The 23,368-nt window shown below is 38.0% G+C and overlaps 1 protein-coding gene across 2 annotated transcripts in view; it reads left to right on the top strand.

Moving 5' to 3' along the window:
• The window catches only part of syt7b (synaptotagmin VIIb), a 135,262-nt gene that overhangs the window by 93,095 nt on the left and 18,799 nt on the right, over nucleotides 1-23,368 (top strand). For both annotated transcript variants that reach the window (XM_030130949.1, XM_030130950.1), the window contains 2 exons: nucleotides 3,527-3,874; nucleotides 11,844-11,966. In XM_030130949.1, coding sequence (XP_029986809.1) covers nucleotides 3,527-3,874; nucleotides 11,844-11,966 — 471 coding nt within the window. The remainder of the gene's footprint in view (nucleotides 1-3,526; nucleotides 3,875-11,843; nucleotides 11,967-23,368) is intronic.

Below are 23,368 nucleotides of genomic sequence, written 5' to 3'. Positions count from 1 at the left end.
GTTATATAAAGATGGGTGTGTATCTGTGGTATATGGAGAAATATAATGGGAACATTTAATCTGGTATAAACACTATTACATATCTGTTGTTGCTCTATTAAACAATAGAAGTTCATAATGAAGACATATTGATTGATATATTATTCCATCATTGCTTCTATTGATTGTAATTATAATACTGTTGTTGTTGTTGTTGTGGTACAGTGTGAACTAGCAAGAAAATTGTCAACCATAGGATCTATAAATAAAAAAAGAGTAACTTCACAGTTTCAATCTTCTATTTAACCTTTGTCTGATTTTTATTTTCCTTTTGTATTATTCCTTTCTCTTTTGTCTTGCTCCCTCTTTACTCCTTTTACCTGTATTTCTGTTTCTCCTCTGGAATTGGTTTCTATTTTGGGCTCTATTTATGTCTCTGTCTCCTCCCTCTCCCTCTCTCCCTCCCTCGTCACTGTTGGTATTTTTTCTCCCTCTGCTTCTGTCTCCTTGTTTTTTCTTTTTTTTTTTTTTTCTTACCCTCCTCAATTTTCCTTAATTACAAAATCATTCAAGGTTTATAGTCATCTTAATTGACTTTCAAGGAAGAAGAAATGTGAAAATAACCCTGCGAGTCAGTAATAGGATACAGCAGATAAAGAGGGCTAACGCTCAGAGCATATGAATGACAGGGTTGGTGCAGTACAGTAGCGATGACGGATAAAGGGGAATAAATAAAGATGAAACAAAAAAAATAGCACTCGAGCACAATACTGCAGATCTAGTGTGCAGATAACAAAAGAGGGAAGGATTGTATAAATCAAAAGCCAAATGTATGACACTGAGCAGACTGGCACCATTTATTAGCACATGGACTGGCTCCCAGATGTCTGGACTAATGCCACTATGGATTCAGCCAGATATATTGATTTATAATGATGTCAGTTATGATAATATGTTTGTTGGATCATTTGCAGCGTATGGGTTTCAGTGTCTGTCCCTGGACCTTTATATTCATTCTGCATATTGTCATTTCACAGTAGAGTTGAAAGCTGCTCAACATTTAACCAGAACACTTCTAATGATTTATGTAAGTGTCCTGGATAATGCACTGTAAATGTATAATTATCAGTATTGAAGATTATTATTATATCCATAGGTTTTTATTGATTTCATGCATGACCACTTGCATGAATGCTGCAGAGAAAAAGCATCTGAAGGACAGCAAAGGAAAAATACTTGCATCACTGGGAACAAAGATTGCACTAGCTATCATCGTCTAAAATTTTCATGTGCATATCAAACCTAAAATAAGCAGTTGGGTTTAATTTTGTGTCAGAAGGTCTCACATTTCAGTGTAATCAGTTTTGGCCAAAATGTGCTGTAAAACCTTCAGTCTCCTTCAGAATTCCTAAAATTATGCTAAAACACAAGTACGTGTGATATGTTTTGAATGTGCAGGGAATTCTGAGCGTCAGAAAGATCAGAAATCCTGCTGAAACACACATGAGCTGTAGAAGTCTACAAGATTATAAAATATTTCTCAAATAAAGTGAATTTACATGCATGTTTAAAGAGGTAACCTCTCCAGACATGAAGGAGAGTAAATTATGCCTATATGTGTGCAACAGGGATACATGAGAAAAGTTGGTTGACAGGAAAATAAATATATAAACAATGCATGAATATTTATATTGGTGCCTGAATTTTCTGTCTTTAGTTATAAAGGCATGCTATATACTGATACAGATGTGGCATAAAATGAACCTGAAGGCAAGAAATAAAGTGCCTGATGCTCTGAATATCCCGGTACAGTAACCCCAAACCCTGATTTAAAGTGTGTTCAAGCCCCCCACCCATCAACTTAAACCCACGCTTATAAGATTTCTGCAAAGACTTCGCTCATCTGCATAATGTTAAGCTTGATGTTTCCTACTGATATGAGTTTCGTTTGACTTCAGCCTTTTACCTTTGAACTAAGCAGAGTGCGAACGTCAGAGTAGATATGATTAAGACCGAAGGACCTTTGAAGGCATTCATATTTCACTGTACATTTACATTTTTTCTGCATCTTCATCACATGGGCGAAAAATAAGGATATATGATTCATACATGATTTGTATTGATATTAACTTTTTAAAAAGCTGGATCTTGTGTCTTATTAAATTAATCTTTTTTTTCTGATGAAAAATTTTTAAATGAGTATAGATTACACACTGAAGCCAGAGATATTTAATGCTCAAATGATCAAAATATCATTCTAAAACCTAATGGTTATATTGCTAGCACTGTCATCATGGTACTAGAGCTACCCAAAACACTTTTACTCAATATACTATCAATCCAGCAGAAGAATTTGATTCATTAACTCACATTCACTCATTCCAAACATTATGCACAAGTGAATTTACATCTTCTTCAAAGTCTGTCCTCAGGAAATACCTAATGGACTGCAATATGCCAGTGTCTGTATGAGAGCAAGCCTGCATGTAAGAGTGCATGTATATGTGCTCGGTTGTGTATTTACTTGATCCAGCATCGCTCCACTCCTCAGGGGGCTCGTCTCCTGGCTCTCCAGCGGAGTTTGAGCTCAGTTAATACTGAAGAGCGCCGCTAACACAACACAAGTCCAGGCAGTAAATCCTCCTGCACAGCATTAGCTTCAGACAGAGCTGTTTAGCACAAGCTTACAATCATCAGTCAGGGCAGTGATTGAGGGGAGGATAAAGGGTGAAGCACTATTACATGATTGTAAGAGTTGCCAACTGGTAATTAAGCAAGATGGCATTAAAAAAGAATGATCGGAGGTGTGTGGAGACAGATGGATGGAAGAAGTGAACCACAGGGTGATGACAAGATGACTGGGGAAAGAGAAGATGAAGAAAAAAGGAAGATGAAGAATCGCTGAGTTCAGGAGCAGCAAAAGGAAAGAGTGGGAACAGAGAGGGGCTTAGAGAAAGACTACTGAGGCAAAAGGCGAGAAGTAGAAGTAGGTCAGGTCTAATTAGAAGGAGAGGTAATGCACAGAAACACTTAAGTACTGTAGACGGGGACCAGGGCCTCAAATGAAGTGGTAGTGATACTTAAACTTTAGCTTGAATTTAATTCCACTTCAGCAACATTCCGTTCTTGTTTTTGACAGATCGGAGAATAATAAATGGATGTTTACATAATGCATGCCGCCCCATCCATACTCTAATACACTGTCCTACAGCAGATGTTACACAGAAATCTGTGACTTTTTTTTCCTTCTGTTCTTCGTCTTTTTTTCTTTCACTGATCTTCTTTGTGTTTTGTTCTCTCTTGATCCTCTCTCCCTTGGATGTTCGCTCTGAACAGTGTATTAACACATTCCAGTCTCTGCTGTATCTGTATAGATTTTTATATTTTTATCTTCACTTTTCTTTCCATATCAACATGATCATATCACTGTACTTTAATGCTCTAAATCTCTTCTCATGTCCTACCATCCCTCTTATGTAACTCTAACTTTGACGTCTTCCTTCTTGTGTCCGTCTTTTTCCGTCTGTACTGCCATGTGTCTGCTCAGTTTCGGGGACGCTTCCCTCTCATCTGCTTCCACCCTGGAGCACATCCCGTCCTCAGCTGTGGCGCGCCCTCGGCCCCTGGTCCGGCAGCAAAGCCTCCAACAGCCGCTCACTCACCAGCCCCCTCCGGGTCCCAACGACCCTCCAGTCACCTCACAGAGCCTGGGCCAACTGCACACAGGTCCAGGCAGTGGAGGCCACCGTGGGGGCCCGCGTGGGGTCCGGGGGAGTCCGGCTGGAGCTTCCCGGTACAGAGGGGCAGGGACAGGCCGATCGAGATCGAATCCAGGCAGCTGGGACCATATGATGGAACAGATCCGTCACAGAGGATTGGATGTAAAGTCATTCCTGTAAGTGTCATGATGTTTTTAATATGTAAAATATTATATTAGGTTGATTTTGCTGTTAACTCTTATCAGTGCAGTGGGTTTTTAAAGCATGAACAATCAGTTATTGTCACCACAGTCTAAGAAAATTTTCAACACTGTCGGAAATAACTGATCCTTGGCTTTACAACCATGAATATATAATACCTGAATGCATAAACAGATAAATAAATCCTGAATTGAACACCACCCCATTTAAAATACATAAATATACAATACTATGCAAAAGTCTCATTCCACCTTTAGCTTTGCTGTTTTTGCAGGATTGAAATGAACATTTGTCATTCTCTTTTGCTCAGATACAACTAGAAAATACAGGAAATATATGCACAGCCTTAAAAAACACATAAAAACTCAACTATATTGGTTCTCAAGGTTAAAGTCAGTATTTAATTTGACCCCTGACCCCATGACAAGAGGCAGCACAAACAGAAACATCTGACATGTGTTGAATGAAACATGGTATAAAACATCAGAACACTAATGCTATAAATCTCACATTGTCTGAACAAAAGGGTTAAAGACTTGCTAAATGCAAAGGGACATCAAACTAAATACTACCACTTTGGTTTATAGAAGCTGTTTTTTTTTTTTTTACCTAAAGCTTTTGTTTTTACTGCTGTCCATACTTCCCATATATCCAGACTATTTCTTAGAACAGAATGAGAAATGCATATGTGTGGACATTAGAACTTTACTAAAGCAACAAACCTAATGTTGACCTAGGACTTTTGCTCAGTATGTATATATAGCTAGAACAGTGTTTTTCAACCTTGGGGTCAAGACTGGAATTCAAATGGGGTCGCCTGAAATTTCTAGTAATTGATAAAAAATAAAAATAAAAACGTACTAATAAAAAATATATGGTGGGTTGAGAGAGACAATCACAATACATAAAAGACATGACAAACTGTGAAGCTGAAACTGAAGCACTATGGTTCTGTTTATCTGTCAAATGTTCATTGTGGTCGGTTTCAGATGCTGCAGCTCTTTCATAATTCATAGTTTGAGTTCTTGTTTGTTCAGTTTTAATTGTCAGCCTAGTAAATCCAAGCTGGACTGACTGTACATATCCTGACCAAGGAAAATAAAATTCTCCCTTTGTGCAGTAATCTACACCTGGTTTTTCTGCCTCCGTCCATAATAATATACATTGTATAGACTAAATGTTTTCTAAAATTAACGTTTATTTGCAACATAGTACAGCAAACTATTACATGATCAAAAACCAATTGATTTTAGCAAAAAAATGTCTTCGTTTTGTATGTCTGGGGTCGCCAGAAATTTGTGATGTTAAAATGGGGTCACGAGCCATAAAAGGCTGGGAACCACAGAGCTAGGATCTTTTTTTTTTTTTGCCTTTGTTAAAGCCAGTGATTCCAGTGGAGAAATCATTTTTGGAGCCAAATTCTGCTGATACTGATGGTTTGGGAAACATTTCTTTTTGTCTAACTCTGTTGTTACTGATCTTGTTTTTAGCTTTAAGTTAGCGTGACATCACTCAAGTACATTTTCAACAATATTATCTCAGTATACACAAGCATTTTAGCAAAGTTCCTGAATTAATCTCTCTTCTTTCACCTGAAACATATATCACATAATCAGAAATCTAATGACTCAGCTAGACACGTAGTTATCACAGATTTCAAATAAAAACTGGCCTGCTGTGATTCTCGTCAATGGTAACACAAATGGAGATGTCAAATGACACAAAGAAAACAAAGAAAACAAGGACAGAAAAATTGAACAGCTCATGGTAACAAGCAAGGATGATGTCTTTGGTTTATTGGTAGGATCATGTGACGTGGGTGTGACCAATCAGGAGTCAGCTTCATCATTTCCAAAAGTCTCAGTGTTTTTTCAAAGGTTTTGTTTTGGTTTCTAAAACATCATAAGTCCTAATGGACACCAACTGTAAATATAACAAAAGCCTCACATGTATCAGTTCATTTTGTATTCCTGGCTAAAACTGACACAAAAATACAAAAGAAATCACAGTTTAATGTGACTTATTGTTCTGTTTTTGAAAGAGGTGTTGATTTAATTCATGAACATGTTGCAGACTTTATTAAGCACGTCTAGTGCTGTTTAGAACAATGTTAGTGGGAGGTACTTTTTATATGTGGGTCGATGAAATATTTTAAATAACATTACATTTAACTCAATGCAACTTACCAGCACCAGCCTACATAATGATCCTTTCTTCATAAAGGTAGGTTTTTTTGCACAGCTTTTTTTTGTTTTGTTAACCACATTATCTAAAGGAACATAATAAAACTGTATATATCATATAGACGCATAAATAAATGGTGAAACACAGCCTCGAAAGAGAATACAATCCAGTATAAACACCATATAGAAAAAGTATGCTTGCAAAGATTGTTTTGCAATAGAGTGATTTAATTATGCTGTAATTTTCCACACATTTTGTGATATTTATATGTAGACTTGTACTCCTGTGTGCAGCTGATAAGGCCAATTGAGGAGTTAGTACAATCTTAGTTGCTCATGTTAATGTGTCCACTCAGAGTAAGTCGTGTTTTCTCTTCTTTGGTACATTATAATATTTGTGAGTATGCTGCACAGTGATTTTTGGAAGGCCTGCCAGAACTTTTTGAGCTTGTATTTATTTTTTTGGAGGTTTTATGGCCTGCTAAACAAAAGTTATGCTCTAAGATTAGCCTACATGGGTGCATATGACATCTAAAGAGCATCATATACACTGTTGCCCATAAAGTTGGACTGAAATAATTTTACCTCTTCTCATAAAATGATTGTGACAATGTGATTTATTCTGGATAAATAAAGTGTAACTGGAACTCAATATGTAATCACAGGACCTGATCAAAGGTGATTACTGATGTGTATATATAGGAATAAAGAGAGGAATGTGTCTGAAAACAAAATTATTGCAACTTTTTGGGTCACAGTGTATTTGTCCAAACATATGTATGTATATATATATATATAATTTTTAAAAGCCTAAATAGTTGTTAGTTGATCAATAACAACATGTTCTCATGTATTGCATAAACTTGAAGTGCAAATTTGCACAAGACAACCATAAAAATCACAGTTTCCAGGTCCATCCCCTACTTTAATCTGTTTTGTCCAGAATCACACCCTTAAAATACTGAGTAAATTATGAAACTGCATCTTTACAGCCACTATGAAGGAGGTAGTAAGTGGCACAGACATGCACAGATGGTGCAAAAAAGCTAAAAAAAAAAAAGCTAAGAATTTGCCAAATTCAAATTATTAATAAATCCTGCTTGTACCCATCAAAACAGTAGTGTGCATTCTGCTGAACTGTTCCACTGTCTCTGTAATAGCACATTTTCTACAGCGTAAGTTTAAAAATTAAACCCAAACATGACAACATAACCTTAAACCCAGCCATAAATTAAATATTTATTTTTTGACCCCTCTTCACCCTGATGTCTGCTGATGTGCAAAGGCTGCTGATTCTCTGAAAACGGAGCACAGAGAGCATCCCTTCGCTCGGCTTGAATGATAGATTACAGATGATGTGCTCTATAAAACAGCTTTACGTAAACGCCCCCCTCCTCTTCTGACCGTGAACATAGACACACACACGGCTCTGCTTTTTTGCGTGTTTTCCCATTAACAGTGTCTCCAGGCCAGTGACCTCTCTGCCTATGTGAATCATCATTCAGATAGGGCTGGGTACATATATAGGGAGGTGGCATCGCCCATTGTCCCTGTCCTCACATATCTCACTGGTCTAAACATGTCATTTGTTGACTCCGGGGTGAAACACGCTGTGAGAATGGGAATACCATTTCATGTGCCTGTGATCAGTGGGGTATGAACAACCAAATACAGCAGTTTCACCTCCTGTATGTGCAGGCCTGTCACAACGTGTGACAACCAAACCACCCGGCTTACATTTCCAATCAATACAAGTAGTGTAGGTGGTAATGATTTCAGCACCCTCCGGTTGGAGTGCGCGTGTCTTTTTTGGTCATCTATACAAATCCATTCACCTTATCGATGAGCCTCATGTTGGTACTGTTTACACATCCCCAGTGGGTCGCTGTCTCTCAAGTGCTAATGTGTTCCTCCTGTTGTCGATATTTTCTCCAACAAACAACCTCTTTTTAAGGAGAAAAAGCACTATAGAAAGTGCACAAAGGCTTGAAAATAGATCAGTGTTTGAGAGGAAGAGATGAGAGAAAGAAAATCAGAAGAAAGCTCAGACGAAAACAGATAAAATCGGATGAAATCGGATACACATGCTATTGTAATTTGTTGGTATGCGCACGCAATTACTCACATTAATTGTAAGACTTTGTTGAATTCTCAGGTCTGATTGGTGAATGACCCACTAGACACAATTCCAACCACAGAATATAATAGATAGAAGCAATAAAATCCATTTTTATATCAATATTTTTGTCAAATTACTATTTTCTTTACTTAATAGCCGTATAATAAGCAGGATATGGTACAAAAATCAAATGAGGATTGTTGATTACTGGTTTATTTCATAATAACTAGTTTGCTGCCTATTATCCAATCCTTATTGACCTTAATCACTGCAGTGGCCTATCTGAGACATAATTTATTAAATAAGTTTTGTTGACTGCTTCAGATTAGTACTGGAAGTGATTGAATACCACCTGATATTATTCTGTCTACTTTCAGCTCTCAGTTTGATCAGATGTTATCTGTGTGATTGTGTTAGGAGCCTTATATCATTTGTAACCTCATCAAGCCAACATGCAAACCAACGCAAAACTTGAAGAACCTTATATTCTTCTACACAGAGCTGAACAAATGAGCTGAAATTGAAAAAAAAAGGGTGCTTAAAATATGCAGCAATGTGCAGTAATACAAAGAGAAGCAGAATATGAGCAAGAACTCCATTTATACTGAAATTGGCCTTTGAGAAATTACTGGGCAAATGGAAAAGGTAAAGTGGAAAGGTCGTCCTTGGATCAGACAAATATGTTGGAGGCTTTTTAAAGAGACAAAACGCATGCAAAACAGTGAGAAACATACAGGTTGTTAAGGTGTGACTGTGAAATAACCAAGGACCACTGTGAGCAAGCATTTATTTATTAAGGTCACTTCTTCCATGGCCTCTTAAATTCACGGTGCAGCATACTTCAGTATAATGTAATTTAAATAACCTCGTGCATGGTTAGAGGCACAATAATGGATGAAAATCAACCTCAGCTGTTTTTGTGTGTAGGACACCTCAATTTCATGGATTTCTTTCGTTTATTCTCTCTCTTTTGGGTTGTTGTTTTACTGCACATCATTTCAATGCCTCTTTTATCCCCTTAATCAATCTATGTTTATAGAACCTGAAACTATGAAAGCATCAGCCATGGTTCTCTGCTTCTGTGTTTTATGCATATTTCAGTCAAATCTAAATTTCTTAATTGAATCTCTATTTATTGTAGGGCTACCATGTTTAAAGGATATTGAAATACATTATATGCAAATTTTATGCTTGTATATGCTTGATGTTTCTCGGTAGATACTGTAGATCTCCAAGGTTGGCTAATGATGGATATTAGTTTTTTAAATTATACATGCTATGCAACAAAACAAATATGAGAAGTGCATGTTATATTCTCATATGCTCCATACAGCAACATATCAGTGTTAAAGAACTGCATTAACTCAGTATGTGACATATACATTAGCACTAAAATCAAGTGTGAAAGGAACAAGATTACATTCTGGGTGGATTTTTAAAGAACCCACTCAACCCAGTAGCATCAGATTAAAAGTGTTTTGCGTTGAATGTGTTCTCCTAGTCCTAAACTTTGATTAACAACAGCGTTGACTTTAGTGAAACAACTATAGGCTACATCATATAATTTACATGAGCGTTAGAGGTTCAATATTTGCATGTGCTTGTGAACTTATGTGAAGTTTGTTTTGGAGTTGGACATTTGATAAGAAACCAACCAAGGTCTAGGTTGAGCTCCAAGTGCCTCAATAGCTGTGTTTCTATCCAACTGGTTTGATTTGCATTTTCAATTTGTGCTTAAAAAAACAAAACAAAATAAAAACACGGAATATGGAATTAACCTTGAAATTTTGGCTGCATTTCCACTGCAGGAACCTTAGAGGTAATTATATGGGGTGGGGGCCCCTGAGGGACGATCTCCCGAAACACCTCCATGACACAAAAAACATGACATTATGTGACATTAAAAAATTAATTATTGCATTAGTCCGACTAAAACTAGATTTTAACAGTGCATTTAAATTTGTTAGCTAGACTGGAATATAAGTTTTACAAGTCGGACTAACATACTCATATAATACGATTGAAAGTCGATCTATTCTTATATGTAAACAGACCAGAAGGACTGGAACTGACAGTAGAGCTCTGCACCAAATCCCGGCCAGAAAGTAGACTATGGACAAATTTGCAGTGGTATCCATTGTCGTGCCAGTTTACCTCTGGGTTGCTAACTTGCTAGCTTGCAAGTGATGTAAGTAAGTAAGTAAGTACAGTAAGTAAAGCTTTATTTATATAGCGCTTTTTAAAACAACACGTTACAAAGTGCTTCATATAAAGGGGAGATAGATCAAATCAAATCAAATCAAATTTTAAGCCAATTTACAGAAACCCAACAGAATCCTCCAGGACCATGTAGTCTGTTAACAAGCTGAAAGAGTTCATATCACCACCTATTTAAGCAGAGACGACATGTTTTCAAGAATAAACTGATGACATTCCCATGCACGTAGACTGGGACAAACACAACAGTCCTGTTGAATGGTAGTCGAGCTACTGTCATATATGTACAGGAAATTGAACTAAGCTGTGCATGTAAATGTACTTTACGGGGGCTAAATGCATCCCTGCCTTGGGGATGGTACTCAAAGTGGCCCCGAAAAACTTCTGGGTTTGGCTTGAAGTTTAGTCTGTGCTGATTGGGTATACTTAAAGTGGGATATGACATCATCAGAAAGCACCATTTTTAAAACCCACACTGTCTCACAATCAAAACTGATTACACAGGTGGTGGGTTCTACTTCGAGTGAAAGGATGTTCCTTTAAAGTTCCCCCCTCCCTTCTTTTACCAGGAACTTCCTCAGTGGAAACACCCCTTTAGTTATTGTTAAAACTGTATTACATCTTTGAGCGCTAAATCACAGCTCAGCTAGTATATTACTGTTTGGAATACTGTGTGGTACTGGAAAAGCTTAAACCTTGATTATGGTGATGATGAAAAACCAGCACTTATCTATTAACATTAGTGGATTTACAGGCACATAGTAAGTTTCTGGGGTTTTTTTGGGAGATTTTCTGAAAATTAAGTTAAAATTCACAATACATTTGGATGAAAACCCTCTTATTTTCTTTCTTCTGGTCCTCTATGTCAGTTTAAACCACTAGCTAGTTATCTAGAAATTGCATATCAGCCAAAATCAACACAGACTCAAATACACAAGCACATGTGCATGTTGCACATTGAACCTTTAAAATATGATCATCTATTTGGTGCCAATCGTTGTGTCACATACTGAATGAGGTGAACAGAAGGCGATACTCCTGCTCACACAAATACAGTATTTAAGTGTTCTAACATTCAGAATAACAGCTTCGTATTGTACGTTGCTTTTTTATGCTTAAGTGTTATGGTTTGTTCTGCACATACAAATAACCAGCTACATACTGTTTATTCTTTTCATAGTACAATATTGTACAAATGTCTGTCAAATTGTACAATGACTAACTTTTAACTAACATGTAATCTCATCTCACTAAAACTGATTTTTTTTTTTTTAATGAAGTAGTGTCCTCACAACAATCTACCACCTCTCTCCACTCTCTTTTTGTACACGCCTGTGTTTTTGTTTATGTCTGTGCTTATTTGCCTACCTGTTTGGTCTTGTGATGTCTTGTCTTGTCTGTCTGTCTGTCTGTCTGTGTGTCCAGTGAAGGGAAGATGGTTGTTCTGTCTCTAGCAATCGGGCTGGCTGAAACGGATGACTTTGCCAACCTCCCAGATCTACAGGAAGCACCAGCAAGCAAAGAAAATGAAACCACACCAGAAAAGAGGTAAAATGAAAGAACATAAGAGAACATGAAGATGAGGAATATGAAAGAACACATAAAAACACTAGCCGGCAAGAAATTTGTCACTACCTATTACCTAAGACTTAAACTTTTAATGAAGTAGTTATGGAAGTGGGTAGAAAGAAAAACTTAAAATGATTGTCTTTACATTTTCTGACCCTGAAACATTTACCTGAGAGTAAGAGCTGATACTCATGGTGTAGAGGAGATAGTAGAGGGGGAGATAGTAGCATTTTCATTACACCTCAGTTTGATTCAACTCAGCTTTAATAAAAATTGTAATGAATTACTGTCCTGTTTCATAGAGATCTGAAGTAGATATAAAATGTGAGTAGGGAGAGCTAAGAGCTTTGGTTCAGCTCATTAGCCTTGTTTTCTTTTGATTTTGATATTTTTATTCATCTTTCTCTGCTTTTCCCATCATTTTTTTTTTCCAAATCACTGCAGGTTTGATCCGTTAGTCACAGACGCCCTCATTATTTAGAAATAAGGTTCCATGCATGAAAAAGTTGTCTAAAAATAAGTCAACCTCTCATCTGCTTGAGATCTCACAGCAGAGAAAGTCAAAGTCTAACACCTTCGTGCAGTCGATTTGGAGCCGTGTCTGCTCTGCTGGCACATCAGTGTGTTTAACGGATAAAGTGCTCAGCCCACTGTTTGAACATTGGCAGGGTTAAGCACAGAGCTGGGTATTGTCCCACATAGCCCCTCATAGATATTTATTAGAGGGGTCTCTATTTTTTTTTTAGCCTTTGCTTTCCTTATATTTATTAGAATACATGCAAGTTTCTTAAAACCTCTCCGCAATGCATCCAACTGTGCTGCTCAAACTAGGTCATCTGTGAGCGTTTGGTTGATGAAAAACTGCAGTCTGTTCTGAAACAAAAGAAGATATTTCAGCGAAAATGAATTGATCCTGTTTTGGGTTGTTATTTTAACAATGGTGAGCTTTTTCATGCCTCTAATGTTTAGCCCTTAGATGGCATGGGGTCAGTCAGGTTGGGTGAGGACCGCTTCACTTCACGGACCCCCATCATCCTCTCCCTCTCGCTTTCTGGAGGTCTGTCAAGCACCTAATTCTAATCACAGCTAGTCAGTAAGCCTCCACCCTGAGGGGTTGCGTGGGCCAAGACGTCTAGTGTCCTTCCACAACTAATAACAGCTCTCCATCATCATCTCTGTCGATCTCTATCATCTGTGTCTCTGTAGTTACCCCGTAAGCTCCTTGTGCCCGGCTCGCTCCCGGCTGTTTTCATGGAGCCCAGTAGACTGAGAACGATGGGACAGGATGATCCTGCCAAGAATATATGTGACAAGACAAGACGCTGTCAGACAGTGAAAAGGAGACAGAAAGGGAGGGAAACCTTTGCTCTCTGCTTTCTAGAGAAATATGCTAGGACTTAAAAATAGATGCTCCCATAGAGGTTTGGGAGCTTGTTGGTTTATTAATGAAATCAAATACAGCTCAGAGCAAAAATATACAAAACACCAAATCTGATAATAGAAAAACAATGCAATTAAAGCAAAAACTTTGTTCACTGTGTGGCAGGTCAAATCTATATTTATTCTGACAGTCTTTTAACAGCAGGTAGTAAACAAGTCATGATCCACAGTCCAGGGTTTAGATTTTTTTTTTTTAATGATTTGGCGATAATTTGCAGTCTGTCAGGGGAATACACAGAAATCATAATTATCTTTTAATTAGAAGCAAAATAAATTCATAGATATAGAGGATGTTCATAGAAATATGGAGAGAGTCTCAAAATTAACCAGATACACCTGTGGAAAGAATGCACAAATGTGTTTAGATATTTATATGCACAGAATGGTTTTGGAAACTGAAAATAATCTGATGTGTGAAGTTAAATCAGCACAGAAAATATTAATATTCACTGGGGTTACAGTGTGCACATTTGTAAAAGTATTTTACATATTCAAATAGCTTGGTAGTTGTGTATGAGTTCATAGTTTATTTGGCCTTAATTAACCAGGAAGGTGCTAGTGACATTTAAAAAAAAAAACCACAATTTTACATGTAAAACATACCAAAAACATATGGGCGCTAGCAAGAGAAAGATAATAACAGGAGGGAAGGGAAGGAAATAAAGTAAAACAAAGGCACAGACATTATACCAATGATATCACAACTCAGTAGAAAAAACACATCCGTGAACTAACACTCATATTTTTTGAGGATGTTATTTTTCAGTTGTGGATCATTTAAAACACACTGTTGACTATTTTGAGGCTATTTCCTCTGCATAAAGATGTTTCTGCTTGTTTCTGTTTGTAAACCAGCAGTGACATGCAGACAGATGCTGGTTCGCATCAAGCTTGCAAGATACAACTGAGATAAAATCTATTTTTACTGCCTGTCGATCATTTAAAACATAAAACTAAATACTTTATTCAGCTGCTGACAGCTATAGTTACATGCACAGATATGCAACAGTAAACTCCCTCCGAAAAATGTAAACAGATCATTATCAACGATCTGTTGTGTGTAAGATTTAACGTTAATCTGTGACTAGGGGTGGAGCAGCAGCTATAACAGTTGCCAGCCAAAGCTGTCTTGTATTTATAACATCTTAGAGATAAGATCCCATAAGACACAAATGCAGCTGTGATTACAGTTAATTATATTATTGTCAGAGGGCACATTTTGTTTCTAGCAGATCTGGTGTGTGCAGACCGAGGCTTTGTTTTTCTCACTCTGTGTTAAGTAAATGGCCCACTAATCTCTTATGCAGCCCTTCATGTTATGTAAGTCAGTTGGGTCACTGTGGTGAACTGGCCAAAGCCCCGCGGTGGACTGGACATAATCACCCACCTGCAGATAACTATGATGGAAGCTCTGAAGCTGTTTGTATTATCATCTCAGAAAGCTGTTGTTGCATGGTAGAGCTGCATCTTAATGAGCTCAGAGAGCCCATACACACAGAGACGCAACAGGGAAATAAATAGGAATAAACCTAAAAGAGCTCACTGGCCCTAGACAACCTCCACTCTGAAAGCTGAGATTGTAAAGACTGGAGAACGTGTAACAATTTCTGAAATGGAACGTATCAAAGTCGTTTTCCATTTTAAATCAATCACAAATGTGCTGTGCCCACACAGATTGTAAATGAAGGTACGTTCAAATAAAGTGCACCTCTCTCAATATTTGCAATACATCATAAGGCAGCACAGTTAATCACAGATAATCCTGTCACATTTTTTGATGATCACAGTAATTCAGTGACTCTGAAGTTTACATTCAACACTGCTGCAGACCAGTGTGTGCTTTCATTAGCTATGTTTATACGGACTCTGTAATTTTAGTATTAATGACAATAAAAGACCATTAAGAGGCTTGAAAGAAGTTAAGTAAACCACTGATAATCTGATCAAAGGTGTGAATTAACATGTATTTACATTGTTTCCCATAAAGTTGGAAAAATTGTGTTTTCACAGATTCTTCTTTTTATTCCAATTTTTACACATCAGTAATCACCTTTGACCTGGTGCTGTGATTACATACTTAGCCCCAGTTACACTTTATCTATCAAGAATAAAACACATTGTCACAATCATTTCATGAGAAGAGGTAAAAAAATAATTTGTTCCAGCTTTCTGGCCAATAGTATGTACAATTGTAAGTATATTTTCTCTCCACTGGGCATAACTATTTATTTATTTATTTATTTATTTATTTATTTATATTTTAAGTTTCCAGGAGGAACAGATGGCTAGTGGTAGCAAAACAAAAATGTTGGAGACCTACTAGAAAAGTTGAGAAAAAAAGTTTATGTGACAGATCAGATCATGGATGTCAAACATATGGTCCACAGGCCAAAACCGGCCCACCAAAGGGTCCAGTGATTTTGGGATCAATTTGTGAAATGGCAAAAATTACACTGAAGATATTAACAATCAAGGGTCTTATAATCATTTTAGTTGAGGTACTACATACAGCCCAATTGAGTCTCAAATACGTAGGTTGGACCAGTAAAATGCTATCATAATAACCAATAAATAATGACAGCTCCATATTTTTCTCTTATATGGTCATGTTTACATTTACAAACTATCCTTTCACAAAAAACTTTTAACAAATATTAACAACCTGAAATGTCTTAAGGGAAGTAAGTGCAATTTTAACAATGTTATGCCCGTTAGTAAATGTTTTGTGCCTTTGTATATCCACTCTGATCTGTAAGTTGTAATGTACATGTGAATCATAAAGTGATAAGCTTATTTTTCTAAAAAAAAAAAAAAACAAAAAAAAAAGAAAGAAGTTACTCAAATTTTTAAAGGATAGTTTGTAGATATACCATTTTTATTGTGCAGTTTTGCTTTTTCATTCTAAAACATAGAGGAAAATCGGAGTTGACATTATTTATAAGTAATTATGTTATTATTTCACTGGTCCCGCCCACTGGAGACCATATGGGGCTGTAAGTGGCCTCTGAACTAAAATGAGTTTGACACCCCTGGATTAGACATCTAACAGCAGGTTGAACCACTTTGTGCATTTCAGAAAAGATATATTCTACAGCAATGAAACATTTGAATTTGGTTCTTTTGACTTCATACTGTAACTGAATGAGCTGCCCCAGTGATGACATAGGCATTAGTGCCTTTGTGTTCGTTCCATCTTTGCTTGATGCGTTCGTTCATGGGTTGTTTTTCTCCACATTGTCCTCAAGTAGCAGCAGTGATTCTGTTCAGCCCTTCTGTCACTTGGGATTCAACATTGTCGTTGTATGTTGCTTTACGAGTGATGCAAAAGATATTTTGAAATCCAAGATGAACAGCCAGACCCTCCAGACTTAGATGCATCTGTAGAAATCCAATCAGAATCACATTTCAACCCACCTCCAATCAGATTTCATGTGGTTTCTTTGGGGGTTTTTTTTGCTGCCTTGACTTTCAGAAATCTATTTGGATACTATCTCAGTATGCCAAAAAAAATGGATTTGGGTTGGCAGTCTGAATGAGGCTTAAGTGACTGTCAGACCATGTCCAACTGTTCCTCTCATTTGTTAGGAGCCGTTTTCCAAAGCCGCTGACTCTCTTTTGGGTGGTACACTGGGTGGTTTCAGTGAGAATCAAAGCTATAATCTCAACAGCGTTAATGTAATATTCAACTCGCTGAGTTGCACAATACCAAACTGTACAGTATTAATCAAGCAGGAAGTTGTTGCCACCCTTTATCAGTTGGCATATCCGCCTCTGTCAGTTGTGTGTCTGAGCCAGCAATCACAGTGAGTCAAGCCTCCTAATGACTCTCCAGGCCAGTCGCTGGTCCCTGTGGCAGCCTCTGGAGTCGGCAGTGGCCCGGGAGGAAAGATGATTGGAAAGAAAAAGCGATGTAGGTCAGCACAAACGAGGCATCTTTTTAAAAAACCTGTCAGATATAAGACTGGAGCTCATTCACTATTTCCCTGGTTGTGACTTGTGGCCACAAAGCAGGGAGCTGATTTAAAAGAGGCCATGAGAGGGAAGTGAAGCGGACGTCACAGTAAAGGTGACGGTGAGCGGTGGAAAACAGTCAAATAAATCTGCATTCATGAAGTCTTTAAGCAAATTTAATTTTACTTAAATGTTGGAAGAATGACAACAAGATGGATTAGTTATAATCCCCGTGTATTTGTGAGTGTGATTTACAAATACAGTGGCTATAAATGAATCTCAAGAAGGCAGAGGGAGTCTATTCAGAAAGCATCAAGTCAGACGAGTACTGTAGATGACTCCATTAGTTGTATTAGCTTGCGTGTTGAAGGGCTGGGTGATTTGTCCCTGTTGGTGGTGAGCGCTGAGTGGGCTGACATTGGAGCCTGGCCCTCATCCATCATAGGACATGGGACCTATATTGTGTTTCATGGTCTCCTAGGGCAGTGTATGATCAGCAGGACCCACATCCAGCATGTTTATGGAGACACACTTCCCATCCCGGCCTTGCTAGTAACCCTCATCCCTCATGTTTCCAACCGTCCATCTGCTTTTTCCCCCCTTTCAACCCCTGCTTCCAATCCCTCTCCCCAATCCCTCATCAGTTTCCTCTCCCTCTCGTGCACTTTGAAGCCCTCATTTTGTTTCTCAATAAGAATGTGTCTCCTCATTTCTCCATCATTCCCTCTCCACTTCTACCTTCACCCTTTAATCTCTCCTCCAAGGTTTATTTAATTGCATCCATTAAACTCTTTTTTTCCTATTTTGCGCCGTCGTTCGCCAGGAAGGCTGCCTGTCTTTCCACTTTTCCATTCCTCTATCTCCTTATTCACCTAATCCACCCTTTCCTGAGGCTGTTGACTGGCATTGTGACGGGATGTCACAGCAGTGCTTCTCCGTCACTGCAAATGACTGTCACCTTGGCCAGACCCTGATAAATCAGCATCATTGTTGAACATAAGAAAAGGGAATGAGATTTCCCTATGGAGCCTTTTCTTAGAAAATGCAGTGTATTTTGCTGTTTGCTGTGCTGTTTCTATAGCATCCATGTGTCAAATACCATAGTGCAAGTGTAAATATTTGAGGTCTTGAGCAAATATTTCTTATCTATTCATGGCTCAGTTTTATATTTACCATACATTGGTTTAAAGGAGTATGGAATAAATCAGGAAACTATGCATTTACTTATAAGTTTGCGTTAAGACCCATCTTCAATTTAAGAAAAACAACTTCCTGTTGAAAAGCAGACATCCTGCTTTGTTTTCCAGCAATGAATCCAGACACAGCGAATCGAGGTTTGATTATAAAACATAAGTATGAGGAAGTGGATTCAGTTAATTTCACATTTTCCTGAATTTCTTCTGATAAAGACCTCTTTTGCTCATCCACTTGTAATTTTTTTATTTCATTATTCATTTTTAGTTACTCTAATCAAGTCTCTTCATCTGTAATTAGTCACATTATCTAAGTTTATCAGCATGGCAAATGGAGCACATTTTACAGTCTTTATTCAGTCTATCTTAATCAGCGTAAAATAGACTTCCCAGAGGACAAAGCACATGACATATGAGGAGATAAAAGGTCTCTACATTGTCCCCTGGGACATGACAACCTGCTTTGTCCATTTAAACAGAAGACAGCTTACAACTCAGTCTTAAATTGAGGCCACAAGGTCAGAAGTCAGGGTTTTGAGTTTCACCTCCCATCGAAATGGTCATTCTCCAGAGATGTTACCCTGGACCTCCAAGAAGATGTGCACACTCATTTGTATTTCCTTTCTGTCTGGCTGTGAGAGAACTTGCCTTTTACTACCAAATGTGAAAAGTGAAGCATATGAGAGTTTTATCAGAGCTTGTTTTAGTTTGATAACGCTGGTCTACAAGTAAAATGCCTCCAGAATAAAAGTAGTGAAGCTTTACCAAGTTTGAGTCACTAATGAAGAAATATTAAGTCCAAATGCAGGTTAGCTGCAGTTTTTCAAGATACGATCTTGGGTCAAGATGTGAAATTGTGAGAATTAATGAGAGAACGAGTTATGTTCAAAGGAATGTTCATCTCAAATCTACCAGATCTACTTCAAAACACTAGCTCCTTTTACACAGCCCTTCTGTTGTGGGAATATTTCACTTTTATTCCGGAATGACGTCTGTGTAAATGAAATGGTGTAATCATTTGGTCCCACCTTTATCGTGGCCTCTGTAACACCTCTGGAGGTAGAAACAGAGCTGTAATAAAGGTGGGATCATGATTCTGGAACACTATGTAAAAGGAACACCTCTTGTTCCGCAACTGAGGTGTGACGTTTTGATGACTGCGACCGCATGGGAGAGACAGCGGGTGCATATGGACACACTGACATGATTCTGCAGCTACATGTCATTTTCACCCGGGGCACGAAGCCGGCCGTGGCAGGCATGAAGCTGGGCAGACACGTAGCCGGCCATGGTCTGCATGAAGGCAGCCGCGGCGGGCACGACGCCGGCCACGGAGCACAAAGCTGGCCTCGGCGGGCCGCGGAATCCATACCAGTGACTCCATATGTGTCCGCTGTCTCTCCCATGCCAAGGGGGATTTTAAAATGAGCGCTGCGTCACTGCCCCTTTGATTCCAGAATGCAGGTCCGCTGTGTAAAAGTCCAGCCTGTTTCACCTCTGTTACTCCTTTGGCTTTGGCTGTGGAAATCAGTCGATGGTGGAAAAAAGGTGGGATCACTATCTCGCCCTTGTTCCGGGATCTCTGTGTGTAAAGGCAGTGTGGCTACTGTCTGCACATGACAATATCTTCACTTTACAGGTTCTTTCTAGTGGAAGATTTATAAATCTATTTAATAAATGTACATAAGCCAACATATATACAATAGCACTTTCTCATGTAAATTGAAAACATCAGCTAACCAGCACTTTTTTCATTTGTTTTCCAATTCATCTTATTAAAGTTTAGCACATGTAATCTCTGAGGCAGATAATATCTAAAAAAAACAAACAAAAAAAAACAAACAAAAACTCTAGACCAGTGCAATCCAGAGTATCTTTGTAGCAGACGTGCAGCCCAAACAGGACAAGGAAGTCACTCAGTATATGTTCATTTCTATCACTGCCTGTTGTTTTGAGTATCATGGCTAGAGGTTATTCTACACTTTTTTTGGCATTTATGAATCAGCCTTTTTCAGCATGAGCTCACACATACCCAGTGGTCTGTGCTGTGGTGTTTTCGCAGAGTCATAGAGGGTTTGCAAGTAGGTATGAGGAAAGTCAAACAGTGTGCTCTAAGAGTGTGTTTCAGAGCCTCTCTAAATGTTTGGTCCCGTTGCCCTGTGGGCCTTTTGCTATTTTAAATGTGCCCCTCTCCGTCGAACTTCCTTGAATTTTTACTGGCCTCTTTTGAAGGCTCCTGTTACCATGGTTACTTCTACCCTGTGTAAAATGCATGATGGTAGTGAGTACAACCTTAAGTGGGAGCGCACATTTCAGTAGTCATGGTTACAACAACCTCTAAAGGATGAATTATGTAACTGCTGTTGTGTTTTAGACAAGATAGTCACTAGCAGGCAGAAAGGGCCAACATATTGCTATAGATATTTTTCCTTTAATTTGAGTCATTTCCAAATATTATCACACACTGATGACTGCAAAAATAGCATCTGAATGTGTAGTGAAGTAAAAAAAAAAAAAAAAAAATTAGGAGTGCATTAAGTACAAACCAAACAGTTACTCCTATTTAATTTCACAGATGCTCATTTGTCGCGTCCACTCTCTTTCTCTGGACGAAAAGCTCATTTGTAAATGGCATCATGTCTGGTTGTGAGATCATGCAGAACTACCGCCTGGCTGCTGCTTGTGTGTTTCCGTGTGTGTGTGTGTTTGGTTGTGTTTGTGCATCTGTACAGGCGTGTGCTAAATCTGACTTTGGACAAACATGTATCTTTGCATGCATGGATGAACCCACCTCGCCACCACGCCCAATTGCTCTGCGTCCCTCAGGCCATTGCTGTGTAAACAGTAGTGATTCGAGGACACCGTGCAGGTACCAGGGTTTTATCTGCCGTTCATGTCACCATACGTTAATCTGCGTTGACTGTGACAAACAGATGTCACGACTCTTGTAATATGGTATGAATCACTTAGGAAGGCATCACATTATAAAGCTGAATTACAGTGGATGCGTCTGTTTCCAAAACCCATTGAGTTTTATTAGATAATAGACATAATGTGATGTGAGGTATTAATCACAGCATTTATGGCACCAGCCTTTTTACTGGACTCATCAAAGCACTACATCTGTGCACCTATTAGACGATCCACATGGCATAAACACAGTAAGAAATGGGGAAAAGTGGAAAACAATGAGATAAAATGAAGAAGACCATTTTTTGGGTGTGGGGGACTAAGGTTCAAGGTGACTTTATTTGTACCCGTGGGTAGATTTGTTTTGCAGCAAGCTTTCGCTCACTAACCAAATTAAATGTTTTTATTTTAAATCCCAGCACCTAAAGCTTAAATTCAGCACATTTCTACCTTTTATAAAACAATAGTGTAACCACAATTTCCATTTGTTTAACTGAATAAGTTCCCATTAGCCTGCAGTATTCTGTGCCAATAAGCAAATACTTAAATGCTTAGCAGTATATCTGTGAGCAAAAGCATGTTAGCATTGTGTCTGTGACATGTTAGCTTCTTGACATTCACATGTAGCTCACAGCGCTGATGTCTAAGCACAGGCTCACAGAGCAGCTAGCAGGCTGGAGACTCTCCCTCTCGTTAGTTGATAAATTGTGTCATCAGCCTGAAGTGGGGGAACTACTTTTTTTATTGCTTTCTTATCTAAGTGTAACTTCACCCCCGGCTCTAAACCCAACTCTACTGCATACTAAAAAGTGGGCGACGATGGATGTGTGAGTGGGGAGTAGTTCAGGTACCTGAGATACAAGAAACCTATACCTCGGTGCAGGACTTTTCCACTTCGTAAACCCCTGAAGGGGACATTAGTGCAGTGGAGGACCATGGTGGTCCAGAATCGTACCAGTTCAACCCAGCACCGGTAATGGAAGTGAACATTGGCTGATGGGAAAAATTATAGTAATGTACCAGAGTCTTAAAGTGATCATATTTTTAGTAACGTTATCACCAAGAGATTTATAATATAACTAGCCTCTAAGTTACTGTGTCCAGCATAAAATATGTAAAATTTCAGATTAATCAAGAGAATATTAAGATAAACTTAAGTCACATTTATCATCACAACAAATTATTGACATTATATGAAAAGAGATGCATTATTTACTACTAAATGTATGACTTGACTATATATGAAGATCAAGATTATTTAAACTGAAATATTTAAGACTGACTGTACTAATACTATATTTGCAGAAAAAAATATTAGACCATCAAAAGTCATCAGAAACAATGGTTATGCAATCAAGTACTAACTCCTGTGTGTATCGTATGACTAAAACAGACAGAAAAGAAAACATGTATTTCCTAAAAGCACTGTTTTTGTCAGTACAATGCCATAGCTATTGATGTAAGAACTGAAGTGATTTTGGTTATTATCAATAAAACCATGGAAAATGTCAGCTCTGAAATTAAATTCTTATGAGTTATTTTTGTTGTTTTCATTATATTTATACAAACACATGTACCTTTAGTTGTACCAGGCATTAAAATGAACATGAAATTGAGGAAAACAAGGGGTGGTCTTATATTTTTTTCTGCAACTGTAAATATAACAAAGTGATCAAAGTATTGCACATTTAGTGATATCGATTGTACATGGTACAGACAACACAGTTATTGCACAAATATGATAATTACGTTAATCCATAAAGTCTCAAGCATCCATTGGTGACCAAAAGTATCTACTGATATAAAATGTTAAATATCTGTTGATCCACTAATCCTATCAATACATGTAAATAACTGAGAAAAAATGCAGTTTTCCCTATTTTCATG

This window comes from Sphaeramia orbicularis, chromosome 3 (assembly GCF_902148855.1).
Source record: "Sphaeramia orbicularis chromosome 3, fSphaOr1.1, whole genome shotgun sequence".
Lineage (NCBI taxonomy): Eukaryota > Metazoa > Chordata > Actinopteri > Kurtiformes > Apogonidae > Sphaeramia > Sphaeramia orbicularis.
This window is presented reverse-complemented; position numbering and strand designations above follow the sequence as displayed.